The 16787-nt window shown below is 35.6% G+C and overlaps 1 protein-coding gene across 1 annotated transcript in view; it reads left to right on the top strand.

The window, feature by feature from the left end:
• UTRN (utrophin) overlaps positions 1–16787 on the top strand; it is a 341542-nt gene that overhangs the window by 310780 nt on the left and 13975 nt on the right. The window contains 5 exon segments of the mRNA XM_014306655.2: positions 4182–4318; positions 5932–5970; positions 6219–6284; positions 9136–9201; positions 16702–16787. The exon segment at positions 16702–16787 is cut by the window's right edge and continues 73 nt beyond it. Coding sequence (XP_014162130.2) covers positions 4182–4318; positions 5932–5970; positions 6219–6284; positions 9136–9201; positions 16702–16787 — 394 coding nt within the window.

Raw genomic sequence — 16787 nt, 5'->3', positions numbered from 1 at the left:
CAATCTAGGTCTGGAATAAAGAATTGATTTCATGAAAAGAATCCTGTATTATTTATTCTTGCTATTTGTGATAATGCTCTGTTATTGGTATACTAATTTGTTGCTAAACCTCTCTACATATTGAAATCATTAAATGCAATACAGTAATCAAGAATTGCAAGATTTTTTGCAGTTAGTAGAATAGCTTATATGTTTAAATTGAATAATGCTTGAAAAATAGCATAGACCTGCATCTGTGAAATAAAATAAAAGCACCAAAGACCACTGAATTTTTTCTTAGAATCCATTATATTACAGTACAAATAGCTTGAACAGGAAGGGTGCATCTGCTCTGCCTTTTCGACTAAATTCAAAGGCTGTTGATGTTAAAATGGTGCTTTCTTTGCCAGTGTTGTAAAGCAGACTACAAATGCATGTACTCACCAAACTACATTAATAAAATCTAGCTTCACTTTCTTACTGCTAATGCATATTAATACATTTTTATCAAGAATACTAGCAATAAATAGGTAAAAAAAATGCTTCCATTACTTAAGCTGACATTTAGAACTGGAGCTTAGTCACAGATGGATGGAAGACCATTTAATTGTCTTCAGGTGAATGGTTCAGTGTAGGGTATAAAGGGATTTCTCAAAAGCACAGTAAGTTCTTATCAAATTTAAAATAATTTGGAGAATGGGTTAAGGAATATGTTCTCCATTGTAATGACTTTTGTGATATTTGCTTTAGGTAAGAATTGCTTCATAATTTCAGATTAGGACCACTTACTCCTCATAGTTATATGTAGTTACTGCATTCTAATCTGTAATGCCATTTTGCATTTGTTCTAGCTTGCAATTTAGTTTTCTTGATGCTGGGGGAAAAAAATAATTTTAATAACTTCAGTTATGTCTCTTCTTTCATCCAGGATTTAGAGGTAGGTGTGAGAAGCATCTGAAAACATCATTCTCTCTTAGGTAGTAGAAATGCAAAATTATTTTCATTTATTTTTCACCTTTACATAATCTTTGTCGAAAAGATGGGGAAATAAGATTTTTAATGTAAAGTTTTACACAGATGTGTAAAAATATTGTTAGATTTTCCTAGCATTTAATTTGAGAGTAGTCCTACATAACTACCTACACAGTTTATTTTTAGATTTTTTTGAATTGGAAATCCTCTCAGTAGTGGCACTTGTGTTATATTAATGTGGCTGGGCTTAATGACAGCATACTTTAGGGAGGTTCACATCTCTTCTGGGAATCAGTTTCACTGTGTGTATTAAAACAGCTAATTGGTTTTGTGTTAGCTATAATAAATGTAATTAAGAGAATGATGACTTAGGTGTAGACTAGTCCTTTTACATAGCTAGATGCAGTGAAAGGAATAAGAATGTGGGCTTCCATTTGAAAAAGAGATTACTGAGAAATGAATAAAATTAAATATATATGTATTACAAATATTCTATATTATTTATTCATTTTCACATATTTATTGTAATTTTTATATTGTATGTTATGTAATTTAGAGCTCTACAATTAGTTTATTACAATCTTGGTATTACTCTTTTACCAATGAATAGTTGTTCTATTTCCAATACACTGAAAGCAGACACCAACTGGGTTTTTAGGATATGTATAGAAAATTTATTTCACCATGCTCATTTTTTTCCACTGCTTTCCTGGTTTCTTAAATTTTTATTGGATTACAAATAATTGTATCTTAGTTTGTTGCTTATAACTCTGTTTGTGCCTGGCTGGTGTATTGAAGAGCACTGATGCCAGATTGTCAATTGTTACGATGTTTTTTTAGTTGGGTATGACAGCCATGGATATAAAATATTTCTTCCTGAACTTTGTCTTGCTCTAAGAACTGAGATTTTAAATTCAGTTTGAAGGCGTGGTCTTTGAACTGAATTTTCAGTGAAGGAAAGTATTTTTTCTTTGCTTTTGAAGTAGGTCTGAAGCAATGGCGCTATTTGTACTATTAATTTGTATGGAAATAGCCAAGATGTCATGATGTAAGCAAATGTACAAAGTACCTGCTAGTTTTAATTTAAAAGATAGATTCTACACAACAGTTCCTGGCTGTTCTTTTTTTAAAGGAAAGTGTTATAGTACATCTCCCTTGGCATGATTTTGGATTGGATTGTATTTTGTGGTTATATGCCCAAAAGAAAAAAAAAAGCCATTTTTGAGAATTGCTCCTTAATTGTATGTAAGTTAAAATAGTCTTTTCGAATCCGCTCAAATTTCACTGGTTAGTATTTGCAGTGCTCAGTCAGTACACAGTCATATTAGTCCTCTTTCTGAGAATCAGGTTGTCATACCAAATAAAGAATACACCAGAGGAAAAATTTTGGCAGCTCAGTAGACATTTATTTCTACAATGTGTAGGTATTAAAATTTTCATTCCTTGGCCTTGGGGCAGAGTTGCATCTGTTAGAGTTACTGTTGCATGAGAGTAAGCAGCCCTTTGCATGGCCTCATGTTCGTTCTTTGGATGGTGCAGTGGTTGGAGAGATGCTTTTTGAGAACGATTTTGTGAACCCTCCCTGGATTCACTTTTATTAAAATTCAGGGATTTAAACAGCCCTCGATCACAAATTCACTCTGTTGTCTACTTTTTAATGCCACATATGAGAAGCTCCTACCAACACTAGTTTGTTGTGCTATTTTTATTGCTCATCTGAAATGCGTTACGGAGTCTGTAACTGCATATATTATACCTATATTAAAATATATAGATGAATACAGAAATATTTTTAGGTTTTGACAGCAGAGAATAGTTTGCCTGACCTGCCCCTAGACCTCTTGGTAGTACTTTGGGAAAAAGATGACAAAACTGAAGTCTTCCTGTCTATTTTCCACATGGTTGTCCAGTGGCTTTGGCATCCTTTGATGCTAACAGGCTTCTCCCAAGGCAGAAGGTACAGGAATGCAATTTGTAGTTTGTTACAGAGGCTGGACTGAAAGTCTGTAAAAGCTGTTGCAAATCTTCAGGTATTTCTGGAGGTGAATGCCCGTGGTTTCTTTACTGCGGTTGCAAGAGAAAATGCTCAGTAGTACTGGCTGGAAGGGGATGTTCTGTTGAAATACTCAGCACAGTCTGAGCACATACACTTTAAAGGCAGACCATATACTATTGTTTCTTCCTGCAGATCTCTTTATTGCCATTTTTGCCTTGTATTTTATGCCTATATGTATCCCTGCTTTTGTAGCAGAAGTTAGCTGAATAGTATTACCAAAATAGCTGTCATCATTGCTGTGATTATCACCAGTTAAAGGGATTTTTTGAAGCAGTTGAATAAATTTTCATTTTGTTCTCAGGACAGGGTGGTGGGCAGGGAGGGAGCAGAGAGGGATGGGGCTAAGCACTTGCCAGTTTTGGAAGAGGCTGCATCAGTCAGGACCAGTAAAAAAGCTGCTGGGAGGGATGGAAGGTGTTGATTGTAACTTGTAAATTTAGACTTGTAGAATCTTGTGGGTAATCTATGTCCTAATCTTCCTCTGTGGTAGTAAGGAGACCACTGACTCAGTCTGAGTTTGTTACTTCAGGTGCTAATTGTTCTTATCAGGCCTGCCTGTGCTTTTGAACAGTGCCTGTACACTGATGGCCACTTCATCTGTGAATTTTTTTTACTCTGGAATATTGCAGGTAGTGGCAGAATCCTATAGGAAGAGAACTGGAGAAAATGCTTATTAAAAACTTGGCTATTGCAGCAGAGAATGGTTTAGCATGTACCATTCCCATCTTGTGGTAAAGTTTTCTATTGTAGGTCTAGAATGGGAGGCAGTGAGGGCTATATCTTACCAATTGATTTTTTTCCCTTTTTAAGTTTTTCTCAAAAATTAAATTTTTGTGGTTTTTAAGACCAGATAGAAATGTTTAGCTTAAGACTTGAACCTGTGTCAATTTTTCTCAAATTCACAAAGTAATTGGTAGATGCATTTATGGCTGGGAATTTGAAGCCTTATTATTTTCCAGTAGAAGAGAATTTTTTTGTGCATTAGCATTATTATTGTGTCCCATATCTCAGGACACTAAAAAGGCAATTTTAACATAACCAAAATTTTAAAATTCTTCCTTGTATTCTTTTTCAGGACAGCACCAGCAATATTAATCAATAATATTGACATTAAATCAGTACCATTTAGCAATGTTGAATTTTTGTTGTTGTTGTTTGTTTGTTTGTTTTTAAGACCACATCTGGAGAAGATGTACGGGACTTCACGAAGGTGCTGAAGAATAAATTCCGGTCCAAGAAGTATTTTGCAAAGCATCCCCGGCTTGGCTACTTACCTGTGCAAACAGTGTTGGAGGGTGACAACCTGGAGACGTAAGCTTGGGTTATAGAGCAGGGGCTCCTGGGGTCAGTGGCCTGTTCCATCAGAAACAAACAGCTGAAACTCTAAAGATAGCCAACAACAATTGCAGAGCCTTGTGCTATATTATTCTGTATTGTTTCATATTATTTGCATATTTTCTCTATTAAAGTAACATATTTTATGCTTGGATTTTTATCAGCATTGTATTATAAAGCCATGGATGTTACAATGTCCATGGCAATGGACAAAGCAGGTAATTTTGGTGGGGGCTGAATAGCTGTTTTACAGAGAATACTTTTGAGGAGACTGGGTTTTTGGAACTGCACTGCTTATTTGAATATGTCAAAATTCCTGGAATTAGAAATTTTTGAGCTAATTAGGGTCCTACAGGCTTCAGAAATATTGGTGGCCTAATCAGAGAGAGCACTCTCAGTGTCTCCAGGGTATTATTTGTGGCGCTGACAGAAGTGCTCCACTTTATTTACTCACTTGGCAGTTGTCAGCAAAAGACACTCTTACAAGAGCAAAAATTAAGATGTGTTGACAGGGTGCTAGAATTAGTTTCATGGCTTGACTGTCCCTCACCATCCTGGAGTCTGTGGCACTGCTGCCCTCTCTGAACACAACTTAGCAAAAGCCCATGCGAGGCTTTAGCAAAGACGCTCTGCAGGCACGCAGCAGCTCAGTGCCAGTGCCCACGGTCTGAGGGCTTTCATGACTGTAGGGCTGTGCCTTTCATTTGCAATAAGTAAACAAAACCTTCTCATTAGCAGTTTAAGAGACAGGAGGAAGTAATCTGAAAACTGTCTGATTGATAGCCTGGCTTCTAAGGAAGCAATGAACATTCAAATGTTACCCACCAGGGCAGTCTTCAGCTACCACCAACACAGGAAGGCAAAGCTGCTTTAATGTGGCGGAAGTTTGCCAATGCTGCCAGAAATTGAAATGATAAAACTATAATCACAGGTCAGAATAAAATTCTGTTGGTCCAGTCATGTGGCAAATATACAGATAAATTGTCAGCACCATGCTAAGAAAACACTTGGTATTGGTTCTCTGCCCTGCAGGTGGCCCAACTCAGTAATACATTCCTTCCAATAAAAAAAAAAAAGAAAATAAAAAACTCTTATAGTTATTCAAGTGTGAGAATGTAATACAATATGTATTGAACTCATTATTTTCATGCCTAAGGAAAAGAAGCATTGATAACTGTGACTTACGGGGGAGGTTTATTGGTGGGGTTTTTGCACCCCACTTCTTTTTAATACATTTTATTGTTTGCTTTAAAATGAAAGTTCCAGTACTTGAGCAGAGTTTAAATAAATTGATTATGGTTTATGAACTGCAGTTCAATCAATAACATGATTTGGATTTTTCTTTAAATTTATTTTTATGTAACAAAATTAAGTATGTAGGTCAGTCTTCTGCCTCTCTGTGACAAGTGGCAATATTTGTTGCTGTCACTTTTCTACATCAATTGTTACTTGCTCAGGGTGGGTTGCTGTTTAAAGTATTTTGTGTTTCTCCAGCTTTCTCTTGCTTAAATAGTACTTAGGTTTTTGTTTCATAGTTTAATTCTTTCTCTATCTCTTTTTTCTTCTTTTTTTTTGTGTCTTCCTTACAGTCCTATCACTCTCATCAGTATGTGGCCAGAGCAATATGAGTGAGTATGCAGAACCCCTTTATCTGGAAAGCCTCATTTGCCAGTTGATTTCTTTTAGCTCAGTGGCAGCTAATCTGATGTCCCTGAATGGGACTACAGGGCACGGCTGACCCAAAGCAATAATGCCCTTGGTAATATAGTGCATGTATTTACTTGTCATCAGTCTAACTGGATTTAAAAATAATGTTGTCTATATCATGAATTGCTTTAGACACCACTAATTTTTTTTATTATTATTTTTAAACTAGTCCTTCCCAGTCTCCACAGCTGTTTCATGATGACACACACTCCAGGATAGAACAGTATGCTACTAGGTAAGAGAGATGTAGTTTCTCACTAGTCCGTTGCATTTTGTGGTTGATTCCTGCGGTTTTTAATACACGCTACTGGTTGGATATTATTTTTAAAAAAGATATCTTTCTCTGTGCTTACAAGATTTACTTCTTAAATCATTAGGTTTTTATTATGATCATATTAAAAGTAAAATACATGTGTTAAATGTATCATCTCTCATACAGAATGGAAGCTGCTGCAAAATTGCGTTATTTCTAAAATGTGTCATTATTGGTTTCTTTCTTAAGTTTTAACCTTTGAAATAAACAGAACATGTTCTATATATAGTTTTCCCAGGAGGATATTAGAGCCAGGGTTTTGTTTTCTTCTGTGATATGCTGACACCCTGCATTACTGTTGGCTTTTAGCAGAATAGGTTGTAATTACAGATTTTTTTATGTTGTGGCTTTTGTGGGGTCACCCTAGTCCTGTTGGGATAAAATGTCTGTTATGCCAAGTCCATCTCAATGTCTCTGTTTTGTTAACTCACTTCTGGACATTCAGAGCTGGTGATCACAGAATCAGTGAGGCCAGAACAGACCTCTAAAATCATCAAGTCCAGCCATTAACTCAGCATGACTGTGTTCACCTCTAAACCATGTCCCCAAGTGCCTCCCCCACATGCCTTTTGAACACTTCCAGGGAAGGTGGTTCCAGCTCTTCCTTGGGCAGCCTATTCTAATACCAGACCAGCTTTTCACAGAAGAAACTTTTTGTAATATCTAACCTAAACCTCCCCTGGCACCGCTCAAGGCCATTTCCTCTCATCTGGAGTTAAGGGCATGATGATGGTGAAATATTAACCAGAGACACCCTCTCAAAAATAAGTACCATGGGAACTGACTAGGTTTTTCTTTGTGTGGTTTTATTCTTGCATCTGATCTCCCCAGCTGAAAAACAATTTTAAATTTTCATTTATTTGAATAAAAATTCACAGTTTAAATTAATAGCAGTCTTATTTATGGGTGCCTTAAAATTCTTCTGACCATTTTTTTAAATGCCTAGGAAATGCTGTGCTTGATCTTTGCAGCAAGAGAAAATAGGGCAGGAAATAAGGCTGAAGGGCTACCCACAGTCAGCCTATTTTTTTTTCCCAACAGCAAATATTTTCGTGCTTCATTAGTAGTATAGCACAATGACATACAAAGTTATTACAGAGCTTTCAGTTATTTTAAACATGTCATTCACATTAATCACCCAACATTTCTTTGAATCTATAACTTAGGCCATGTTGTAATCAATTAAAACCCCTGAACCAGACAAATTTCTCTAGAGAGATGGAAGAATTTTCTGTCTACCTGTGTCGTCTTTTCAGCCTGTGGTGCCACAATGCTGTGGCTTTTTGTGCCCAGATGAAGCTCAAAATCTGGACTCTCATTAAGGATCAGTGGAGATACTAGGGGCAATAACTGTTTTCCCTCTCCTCCTCCTCACCTCTTACCAGTTCTGCTTAGGATGAGATTAGCTGAAGATGGACTGTGCAGTTGTGAATTATCATTCAGGATACAAACCTAAATCTGTTCCTGTTATGTGCCAACATTGCTTAGCACAATCGACAATTTACTACTAATTGCCTCATAGGGAATCTGTCTAAAACTACTCAGGATTCTTTTTCTTCTAGTAATAAAATCTAGAAAAAGAAGACATAATTGTGTGTCTTTCATATAATTTTTATTGTGTCCTTTCTAGTTGAATCTGTTATGTATATGTTACATATAAAATAGTAAATCTTTTTTATTGTCCTAGTCGTTGCAGCTAAGCTGCTGTCGTTGCTCACTGTGAACTAGATTTGTTTGAGATGTCTTAGAGCAGAGATGATCTGATTTGTCCTGAGTCACTTCAGAGATTCTCTTCCCTTCAGGGGAGATGTGGGAGCACAATGTCCCACCCCAGCCAAGGTGGAAGAGACAATCAAGTCGACATCCACTGTGTGCGTTCATTTATTCTTCTTCTTCGACCTCAGGAATAGTAACAAATGTAGAGAAGGGCAAATTTGCTCCATTCTAAAAGAAGTCACCAGAGATCCCTGTTCTTTAGAGCCTTGCACACTCCTTTCGAAAGGAAGTTTGAAGATGTCTATAGTAATGCATAATGCACCTGCAAAAATATATGTGAAATTAAGATATCTTTAGAGTAGAGGAAATACTCTTATTTGGTGCAGTTGAATATATGTGTAGAGCATTAAGTGTTCCTTAATTTTTATGTACATCTCTTATGTGCATAAGGTACATCTTTCCTGGAAACCTGAACAGATAGAAAATTTCTGCTTTGATTTTAAAGAACTGTGTGACCTTGTATATACAGTCTAATAATCTGGTCTTTTTAGATTAATTGCTTCCAAAATGAGGAACTGTAGACAATGAATCCCTGCAATTATACTGCTTTTTGTGGTGTTTTACAGGACTTGTCTGTCCACAGTGTGGTATTATTTACCGAGCATAATTTCAGATTTTGCATGTGCTATATTTAAAAGGATTCATCCTCTTTTGTTAGTCCAGCTTTAGAAAAATCAAAAAGAAAACCATCTGTGAAAACATCTCTTTAACTAATTTTGCCATGCGAGTTGTGGTGATGCTAATGATAATTATGATAGAGGGAGAAAATACACTTTTTTGTTGCTGTTTGGCAAGTAGAATTAATTAATGATAGCACAAGTTTCTCATAAAAGTCCTTTGGATTATAGGTTTTCATCACAAAATCTAGGAGTTTATTCCTAATCATGTATACAAAGACTGCCATATCTGAGCTGTTTCTAAGTAGAATTGATTTTCCCACTGCCACTGTTTAAATTGTGCAGCATGTTGTCTGAAAGTTGTGGTATTTCCCTTTCAGACTTGCACAGATGGAAAGGACAAATGGCTCCTTCCTCATGGACAGCAGCTCCACCACAGGAAGTGTGTAAGTAACTCAGACTCACTATGCCTCTCAGGAGCTTTGGTTATAGGTTAATGCTAAAATCCTCAGCAGTTCTAACACAGGACTTAGTGCCAGTGAGAGCAGCTAATAAGTATGAGCCCAAGGATGCCTCCATAAGTTTAATTATTTCAAGCACCAATTATAGAAATTGGTGATGTTCACTTGATGATGTGTGGGAACTCTGTGTTTGTCAGCCATTCTGCTTCAAAAGTGAGCAGATTTCATGTGGCTCCTAAAAGGCCACAGCTCTGTGCCTTCTGCTTTGTACTCCTTCTCTGCTTTTATCATAGTATAAAATAACACAATCCTTTTCTAGGCTTTTGCTAGACCCTAGACAACTTTCTTATTAAAATAAAAAATCATCTATACTTTGAAGATTCTTCTAAGTGAGAACAGTGTTGCTGCTTCTTGTTTATATTTCAGTTTTCTGGCTGCTGATCCATCTGTTTGTACCTGGAATTGTCCTGTTTAATAAACATAGTCCTACATTAATTTTACCAATTTTCTCTTTTTTTTTAAATTATGTGTCATCTTTATTGTAAAAACTAATTAAAATGCATTGGTTCTATGCTTGGAAAACATAGAACCCCTTGAATTGCTGATGGATTAAATAATTTTTTTTAATGTAGAAACAAATTTTTAAACCTCACTTTATCATCAGTTCAGTTGATTAAATCAGCATTGTAGTACTCTGCCTCTTCTAAGTTATTAACAAATATCATCAGCCTTTTTAAAGAGGAAAACTGAAGTTGTTCTTGTTCAGCTTTAGTTAAAAAATATTCTTGGTGTCAGTAATACTTTCATTTACTGTTTTAAAATTTAATAATGAAATTATTCTATCTATCTATCTATGGATAGGTAGTACACTATTAACAATTTGAAATTTAAAACACTTTGCTTGAAAGAAGCACATGTGACCCCCTTTAAATGTTGCCTCTTTCCTGATTAATTAACTCTATTTACATCCCAAAGAAAACTTTTTCATGCAAACTGTTTTAATGTGTTTCTGTCATTGGCACACTCACCAGTGACAAAAATGCAGCCAAAATATTCCCTTTTGATTTCCCTTCCACAAAAAAAGAAGAGCAAACATACTGTCATTTGGCAGGAAAGCTACAAACTTGAAAGCAGCTAAATGCTCATACACTTGAGTTATGTATTTTGAAATTAATGAGCCCACTCATATACAAAGACAAAACAATCATCCATCCCAAATGGTGAAAGGCAGGGTGTGTGCTTGATTTTTACTGGCAAATCAACTGTTGATTTTAAAGCAATTTCCCTGCATTCCTTTTCCTTAGAAAAAGAATCAAGATGGAAAGCATGTGTACCAATGAGTGAGAGGGACCTCTGAATTCGGGTCTCAGTCAGGGGACTGTTACACAAACAAAATATGGGCAAGAAAGTAACCCTGTACACAATGGCACCTTCTGTTTTACTTGCAGATTAGAATGCATGCTCTCATTAAGTACTGAAGTACTCAAAATTCTGAAGACCTGTGGTTTTCAGAAGTTTAAACTATATTCATAGAATCATTTAGGTTGGAAAAGACCTTTAAGACCACTAATCCAACTGTTCAAGTCCACCACTAAACCATGTTCCCGAGTGCCACATCTACCTCCCTTAAATGCCTCCAGTGATGGTGACTCAGCCACTGCCCTGGGCTACCTGTTCTAGTGCTTGACAGCCCTTCTTGATGGAGAGGTTTGTCCAGGGAACTACAGAGCTATGAAGTTTGTATCTCAGTTTGGATCAGAAATTGCTGAAATATTGGGAGTTTAGGATTATAGTTCAAACTTACATTTTTAAATGCCTCTTAACATAGAAATGGGGATGGTGTAACCATTCTTATATGGATAAAATTCAAAGGAGCAATTTAAAATGGGAATACAGGTTTTTTCAGTTCTGATGTAGAGCTCTGAGCTAAGCTGCTTTTTTTTTTTTTTTTTACAGTATTATTTCAAACATTCAGGAAACAATTACTAATTTGGAAATCAAATTCTTTGCTTCTCATAATTGGATTTCTGCTTCATGATCTTATTTTTATCGGTCCTGAAGAGTCCTTCAGTTTAATGTGAATATAGAACAGAGGCAGTGTTGCACTTGATTTTGAAAGTTACTTCTTTGGTCTTATCAAGTTCACAATACTTTTAACATTCTTCATGCTTCAGAGATTACGTGTAAGAAATCATCTACATTTGAATAAGAGAACTTCTGCTCTTAGTTAAACCTAATGAGTTTATTTTCAGGAACATTTTGCAATATGCCATTTGATTAAGAAAGCACTCATCAAAGATAATTCTTGGGTTTTAACTAACCTGTTTTCTTGAATGTCATTGTGACTTTTATCTCTCTGACTAAGCCTTTCCAACACTCCCCTTTTCAAGAGATATGTGAAGTCCATTAAAATGCTTTTTCCTTAATCAGAAAAATAGTTGTAGATAGCAAAAAAAAAAGGCATGGTCTCTACTGTAGTATGTCCAGCTTCTTTAAAAGTATTCTAATGCTCTCATGCATGAATTTTCTGGAACAAATACACTGAATAGAAATGTTTTCCCTTCATTTCATCTTCTCCTGACATTAGACAGCTCTAGATGTTTAGGCTAGAATGTTGTGGTGAATTTTATTTGTCTTTAATTCATGCAAAAGCATCTCTATCTTTAAAGCAGACTTCCTATCCACAAATTAAGATGAGCATAAGGAGAAAATTAAATCTTTACAACAAAGAATGATAAATAGTTCCTAATAGAAAACTATGCCTCACAATTTGATAAATCATGCTGTATTAGAATGAAAATAAAAATTGCAAGAGAAAAAGGACAAGAGTGTAACTCTCCTATGCCTGTAAGGTATGAACTATCCTAACCAGCCCATATTGAAGTGAATTGCAGTGGGCATAGTATAAATACTTTCAGAATAAATGCAGAGACTTAATAGCTGTTTTCTGGTTTGTGCCTTTACTAGCAGTTATCTTCACATCCACAACATTGTTGATGCTATTTCACACTCTTCTTAAGGCAGTGTTGGAACATATCTAAATTTTATTTGTTAGGGGACTCTGTACTCAGGTTCAGAAGTAGGAACAGATTCAGAAGTGAAGGTCATTGATACTTTTACCTGGCACTGTTACTTAATGTGGTGTAAGTCAAACTGGAGCCTCAGTATGTAGTAACTGAATACTTGTGGCATGATGTAAGGGGTTAAAAGGTATCTTGTCACAATGAGAAATTCATTTCATGAGATGGTAAAATCAGGATAAGACCAAGTAAATTAGATAAAGTATTTTTGAGTACCTTTTGCATCCTTATTCTAGTATGTCTCATAGCATCAGTAGGTCAAGGTACACTTTATTTGGACTAGAACACATAGTGCTTAGTATAAGCGCTACAGCAAAAATTAAAATTGTCAATGAGGCAAGTTCACAAATAGCCACATCTTCCTATCTTAAATCAAATTTAGCAGTTTTCTAAATCAGATAAAATAATGCATTGATGAAAAGTGATAGTCAAGAAGTCTATATTTTCTTCCTACAACATAGTCAAATAAAAGAGAGGTTATATGCAGCTTTATTTGCCTCTTGCTTCCTTTATGCACAATGCATGTTTTGAAATAGACATCTTGAAAATACATGTCCACAAAGAGAATAGGATCCTTCAAAGGCTGTTTTCCCTGGGCTTCTTTGCTGGGGGGTTCTTTTCCTCTGAGATGTACTTCTTTCAAGTCTGACCTTCTGGGATGTCTTGTTTGCTGCTTTTTACTGTGGTGAAATGCAGAATAGGAACTGCAGCCTCTGCTGTCAAAGGACTTTGTGTACTTCTAGTTGTTCCTCAAAGCACACAGGGTATTCAATAAAACAACCACCAAGAAAGAATGAGCAATTAAATTTTACATGATGCTTTTATTTTGGTTGCTGATCACCATCTCCTACCACTTCAACAGAACCATGTCCCAGATTCTCCAAATGAAAGTATTTGCCTGGCATAGAACAATGACCTTATGTTGCAGGTCATTTGAAGCCCTGTCCTGGGATTCCTGTGCTACTAATGAATCTATCCTAATTAAAGTCATGAGGTTTGTTAGTGCAGGTTCAAGGTTGTGTTTTTTAAAACTAGTAATTTTGCAAGACAGACCAAAGGTAGAAAACATGGTGAAAATAGTTTTGCTTCAGAAGACTTCCTTTATCAAGTGCCTGTGAGGAAAGCGTGCTGTCAGTTGCAACGTGTGATGCCTAAAAAAAGAGCAATCAATATTCACAGCCTCTCCAGTAGGCTTTCTGAGGCTCTGAACCAGTGGGAAAGAAGGGAAATGAAGTTTTTTCTAGACTGAATAACTTTGAGACCAAAATATAAAATTACCTGTATTTAGCTGTGTTGATCTCATCTACTGGATCACAATACAGTCAAAAGTATGTAAGCATTTACTGTGTAAAGTCTTTTTAAAATGCCTTTATAGGTTTCATTAAAAATTGAGGTTACACCTAATGCAAAATCTTGACAGATTCTCAGGTTTAACAAATTACAATAAATGTAATAAATCCAGCTTCACGGAGCCTTATTTTAAAAAAGATCCTGATTAGGTGTTCTAAATTTTGTTTATAAACTATTTCAAAACACAGACAGCAACTTTTTGATGCCTAATGAAAATAACCAGACTAAACTAGATCAAGCAAACATTTCCTGACATCATCAACACCCTTGCACAAAAGAAGGCTGTATGTGTGGTCACACAGTATCACTGAAATTCACATGTAAACAGTGTTTTGAAGCCCAGCTGATAAAGCTGCGTTCTCTCACCTGCCTGCTTTAACTCTGTTTCTGTGCTCACCCAAGGGGTGGCATTGAGTTGCCGTCACTCTTGGCTCTCTGTGGCCATTTCAGTATTTCAGTGACAGGGTACTCTGCACATTTTGCAGGGCTGTTTGAAGCCCCCAGAGGGGTTACATCATTTTAGCAAAAGTTTTGTTAAAAGGACTAGGGTATTTTTGTCAGGATGACTAAAGGGTATAGAAGTACAATGAGGTTTTAATTATCACATTGGGCCCTGATCCAAACTCCATTAACTGCACTAGCCTTTGTTTTAATTTCAAGTAGACATGAAGTATTAATGAAAAACAAGAGTGATTATGAATTTCCCTGAGATCACTCAAGTAGTGAAGAAGATAAAGCAGTTAAAGGCACTTTTTTGTTTGTTTTGTTTTGTAGATAATGGAGGAAAAAGGAACACTGATCTGTTTATTTTTCAGCTAGCACTCTTGGATGTCACTATTTTTTAAGGACTTAAATACACATGCAACCCCAATTGCGTTACTCTCTCTCTCTCTATATATATGTATGTATTTAATGAAAAATTCATTAAATTTATTCATTTACAGGGAAGATCCATGTTGTCATTTCTGTACTGACAACAGCCAAGACAGCTAAGAGATAAATGAATGTACATTATTTTCTTTAAACTTTCTACTAATTTTTAAAAGCAAAACTCAATAATTAGTTTTTTCATCCAGTGGACAGAACTGTCACAGGCTATATTTTTTCTTGTTTGGATTTTCTTTTCAGCAGGCACAGTGTTACTTGATGTACATTTCTTTGATTGCACAAGTCTAAATTTTCAAGTCTTGATGATGGGTTGGAAAGTGGAAGTCCACATGATAGCTTTGGGTAGATAGTGAGTAGTTATCCTTGGGAAGAAATAATTTGGTGCTGTTTTACCATGAGATTAGTCTTCAGTACAAATTTGGTCTTAGGCAGTACTACAAAGAACCCAATCATTTTGCTAAATGATACAAGTACTTTTCCAAGACAGACATGCCAGGAATCAGGATTTATTAAATCTTTGGCTTTTTTGTCTTGTTTCTAATATTGATGATGCTTTTAAATTGGTATTGATATACTGAGCTAATGGTACTTTAACAGGATAAAGTAAGGTTTTTCATTTCACAAACAGTATTTATGCAACTCTCATTTGTTCCTGTCACAAACATTTTCTCCTTTTGTCCCAAGAGTTTGAACTTATTTCTGACATAACCCCCAATCCATTAGCATGTCCCATAAGACACCTAATGATTTTCACTTTTACATGCATTTATTTATAAACTATTTCTCACTACAGAAATAACTGCTGTTTCTTCCAGGGTATACTTTTCTTAATAACTGGTTTTACTGTTCATTCAAGTGAGACTGTACATTTGGAAATTCTGTGATGAAAGATGTTAAATTGACTGTCAGGAAATTTTTAAAAGCCTCCTGAAAATCTCCATTACACTTTTATTTGAAAAATAAATTCTTTGCCTATAATGAACTTCTGATTTTGAGGATGCTTTTCATTTCATAACCAGTGAATAGCAGAATTTGCAACTGCTAGTTTCCAACAAAAGGAGGTAAAATGTTAGCACATAAAATATTTTTAATGTGAAAAAGTCTCTTTTCTAAATAATACCTGAATATGTGTGTATATACTGCCCATGTGTGTGCCACTCTGCTCTGACTGTGCTTTAACTGTAGGAAATCTTTAGGGTAAAGTTTGTGCCAATACTTCATGATATCATAATGTGTGCAATATCTGGTTTGTAGTCAGTTAAAGGAAATAATTTAAGGAGGGTTTTTTTAATAATTTTTACTGCTGCGGCAACTTCTCTCTTAAAAATGAATAGTATATGTTTTTCTGTTGTTGGTTCATCCTTCTTGAGGGACCAAGCAAGTAAACTGGTTTTAGATGTGGTGTCTTTCACTTTCTATCCATCTGACTTTATTTATGGAGAAAAGCCAGCAACTTGGAAAGTAAGGCACATCTGTACAAAACCAAATTCACTTGGGTATTAAAGTATAATTGAAAGTGTCAGGACTTCTGTATCTCCTTACCAGAAGGTAATTTCATATTAGTCAGGAGGAAGACAGTGCTATAGTTTATTTCTGTCCCTGAACCTCTAAGAAGGAAATCTACTACCAATGCAGAATTTCAAGGTCTTGTATGTGTATATCAAAATAGGGGGATAAAAATAGAACTTTTTTCTCTAATTTTAATATGACTTTTTGTTCTTTAATCTTATCTGGTAAATTAAGCAAACAAAAATTATCTCCTAAAATTTCAAAAATGCCACATATTGTTAAAAAATGGATCTAGAAGATGCTTATTTTATTTAAGGCATTTCAAATCGGTCATCTTTGGTTGCTGATTCTTGTTTTCATTCTTTCTTTTCAAACCACTGATTCTTGTTTTCACTCTTTCTTTTCAAATGACTTGCAGCCTTTATTCTTTATGCATAGATTAAACTAAACTGATCCTTTACTGCAGATTAATCTTTTTTTTCCCTGTGCATTGTATGTTTATATCATTTCCTTTCAGTATGTTTTTCAGGCTTAATTTCTTCTTCTCACTTAGTCTTTTTCCATAAACAAACGAAATCCCTCAGCTTGATAGAGATGTTTGTTCACATAATAAATGTTTTACTGCTCTGTCTTTATCTATGTTGTTTTATTGTTTCAGAGAGGATGAGCATGCCCTTATCCAGCAGTATTGTCAGACGCTGGGAGGAGAGTCACCTGTGAGTCAGCCACAGAGTCCTGCTCAGA

Source organism: Geospiza fortis, unplaced genomic scaffold (genome assembly GCF_000277835.1).
Source record: "Geospiza fortis unplaced genomic scaffold, GeoFor_1.0 scaffold162, whole genome shotgun sequence".
Taxonomy (NCBI): domain Eukaryota; kingdom Metazoa; phylum Chordata; class Aves; order Passeriformes; family Thraupidae; genus Geospiza; species Geospiza fortis.
The sequence above is the reverse complement of the archived record's forward strand: the minus strand, read 5'-3'. Positions and strand labels throughout refer to the sequence as shown.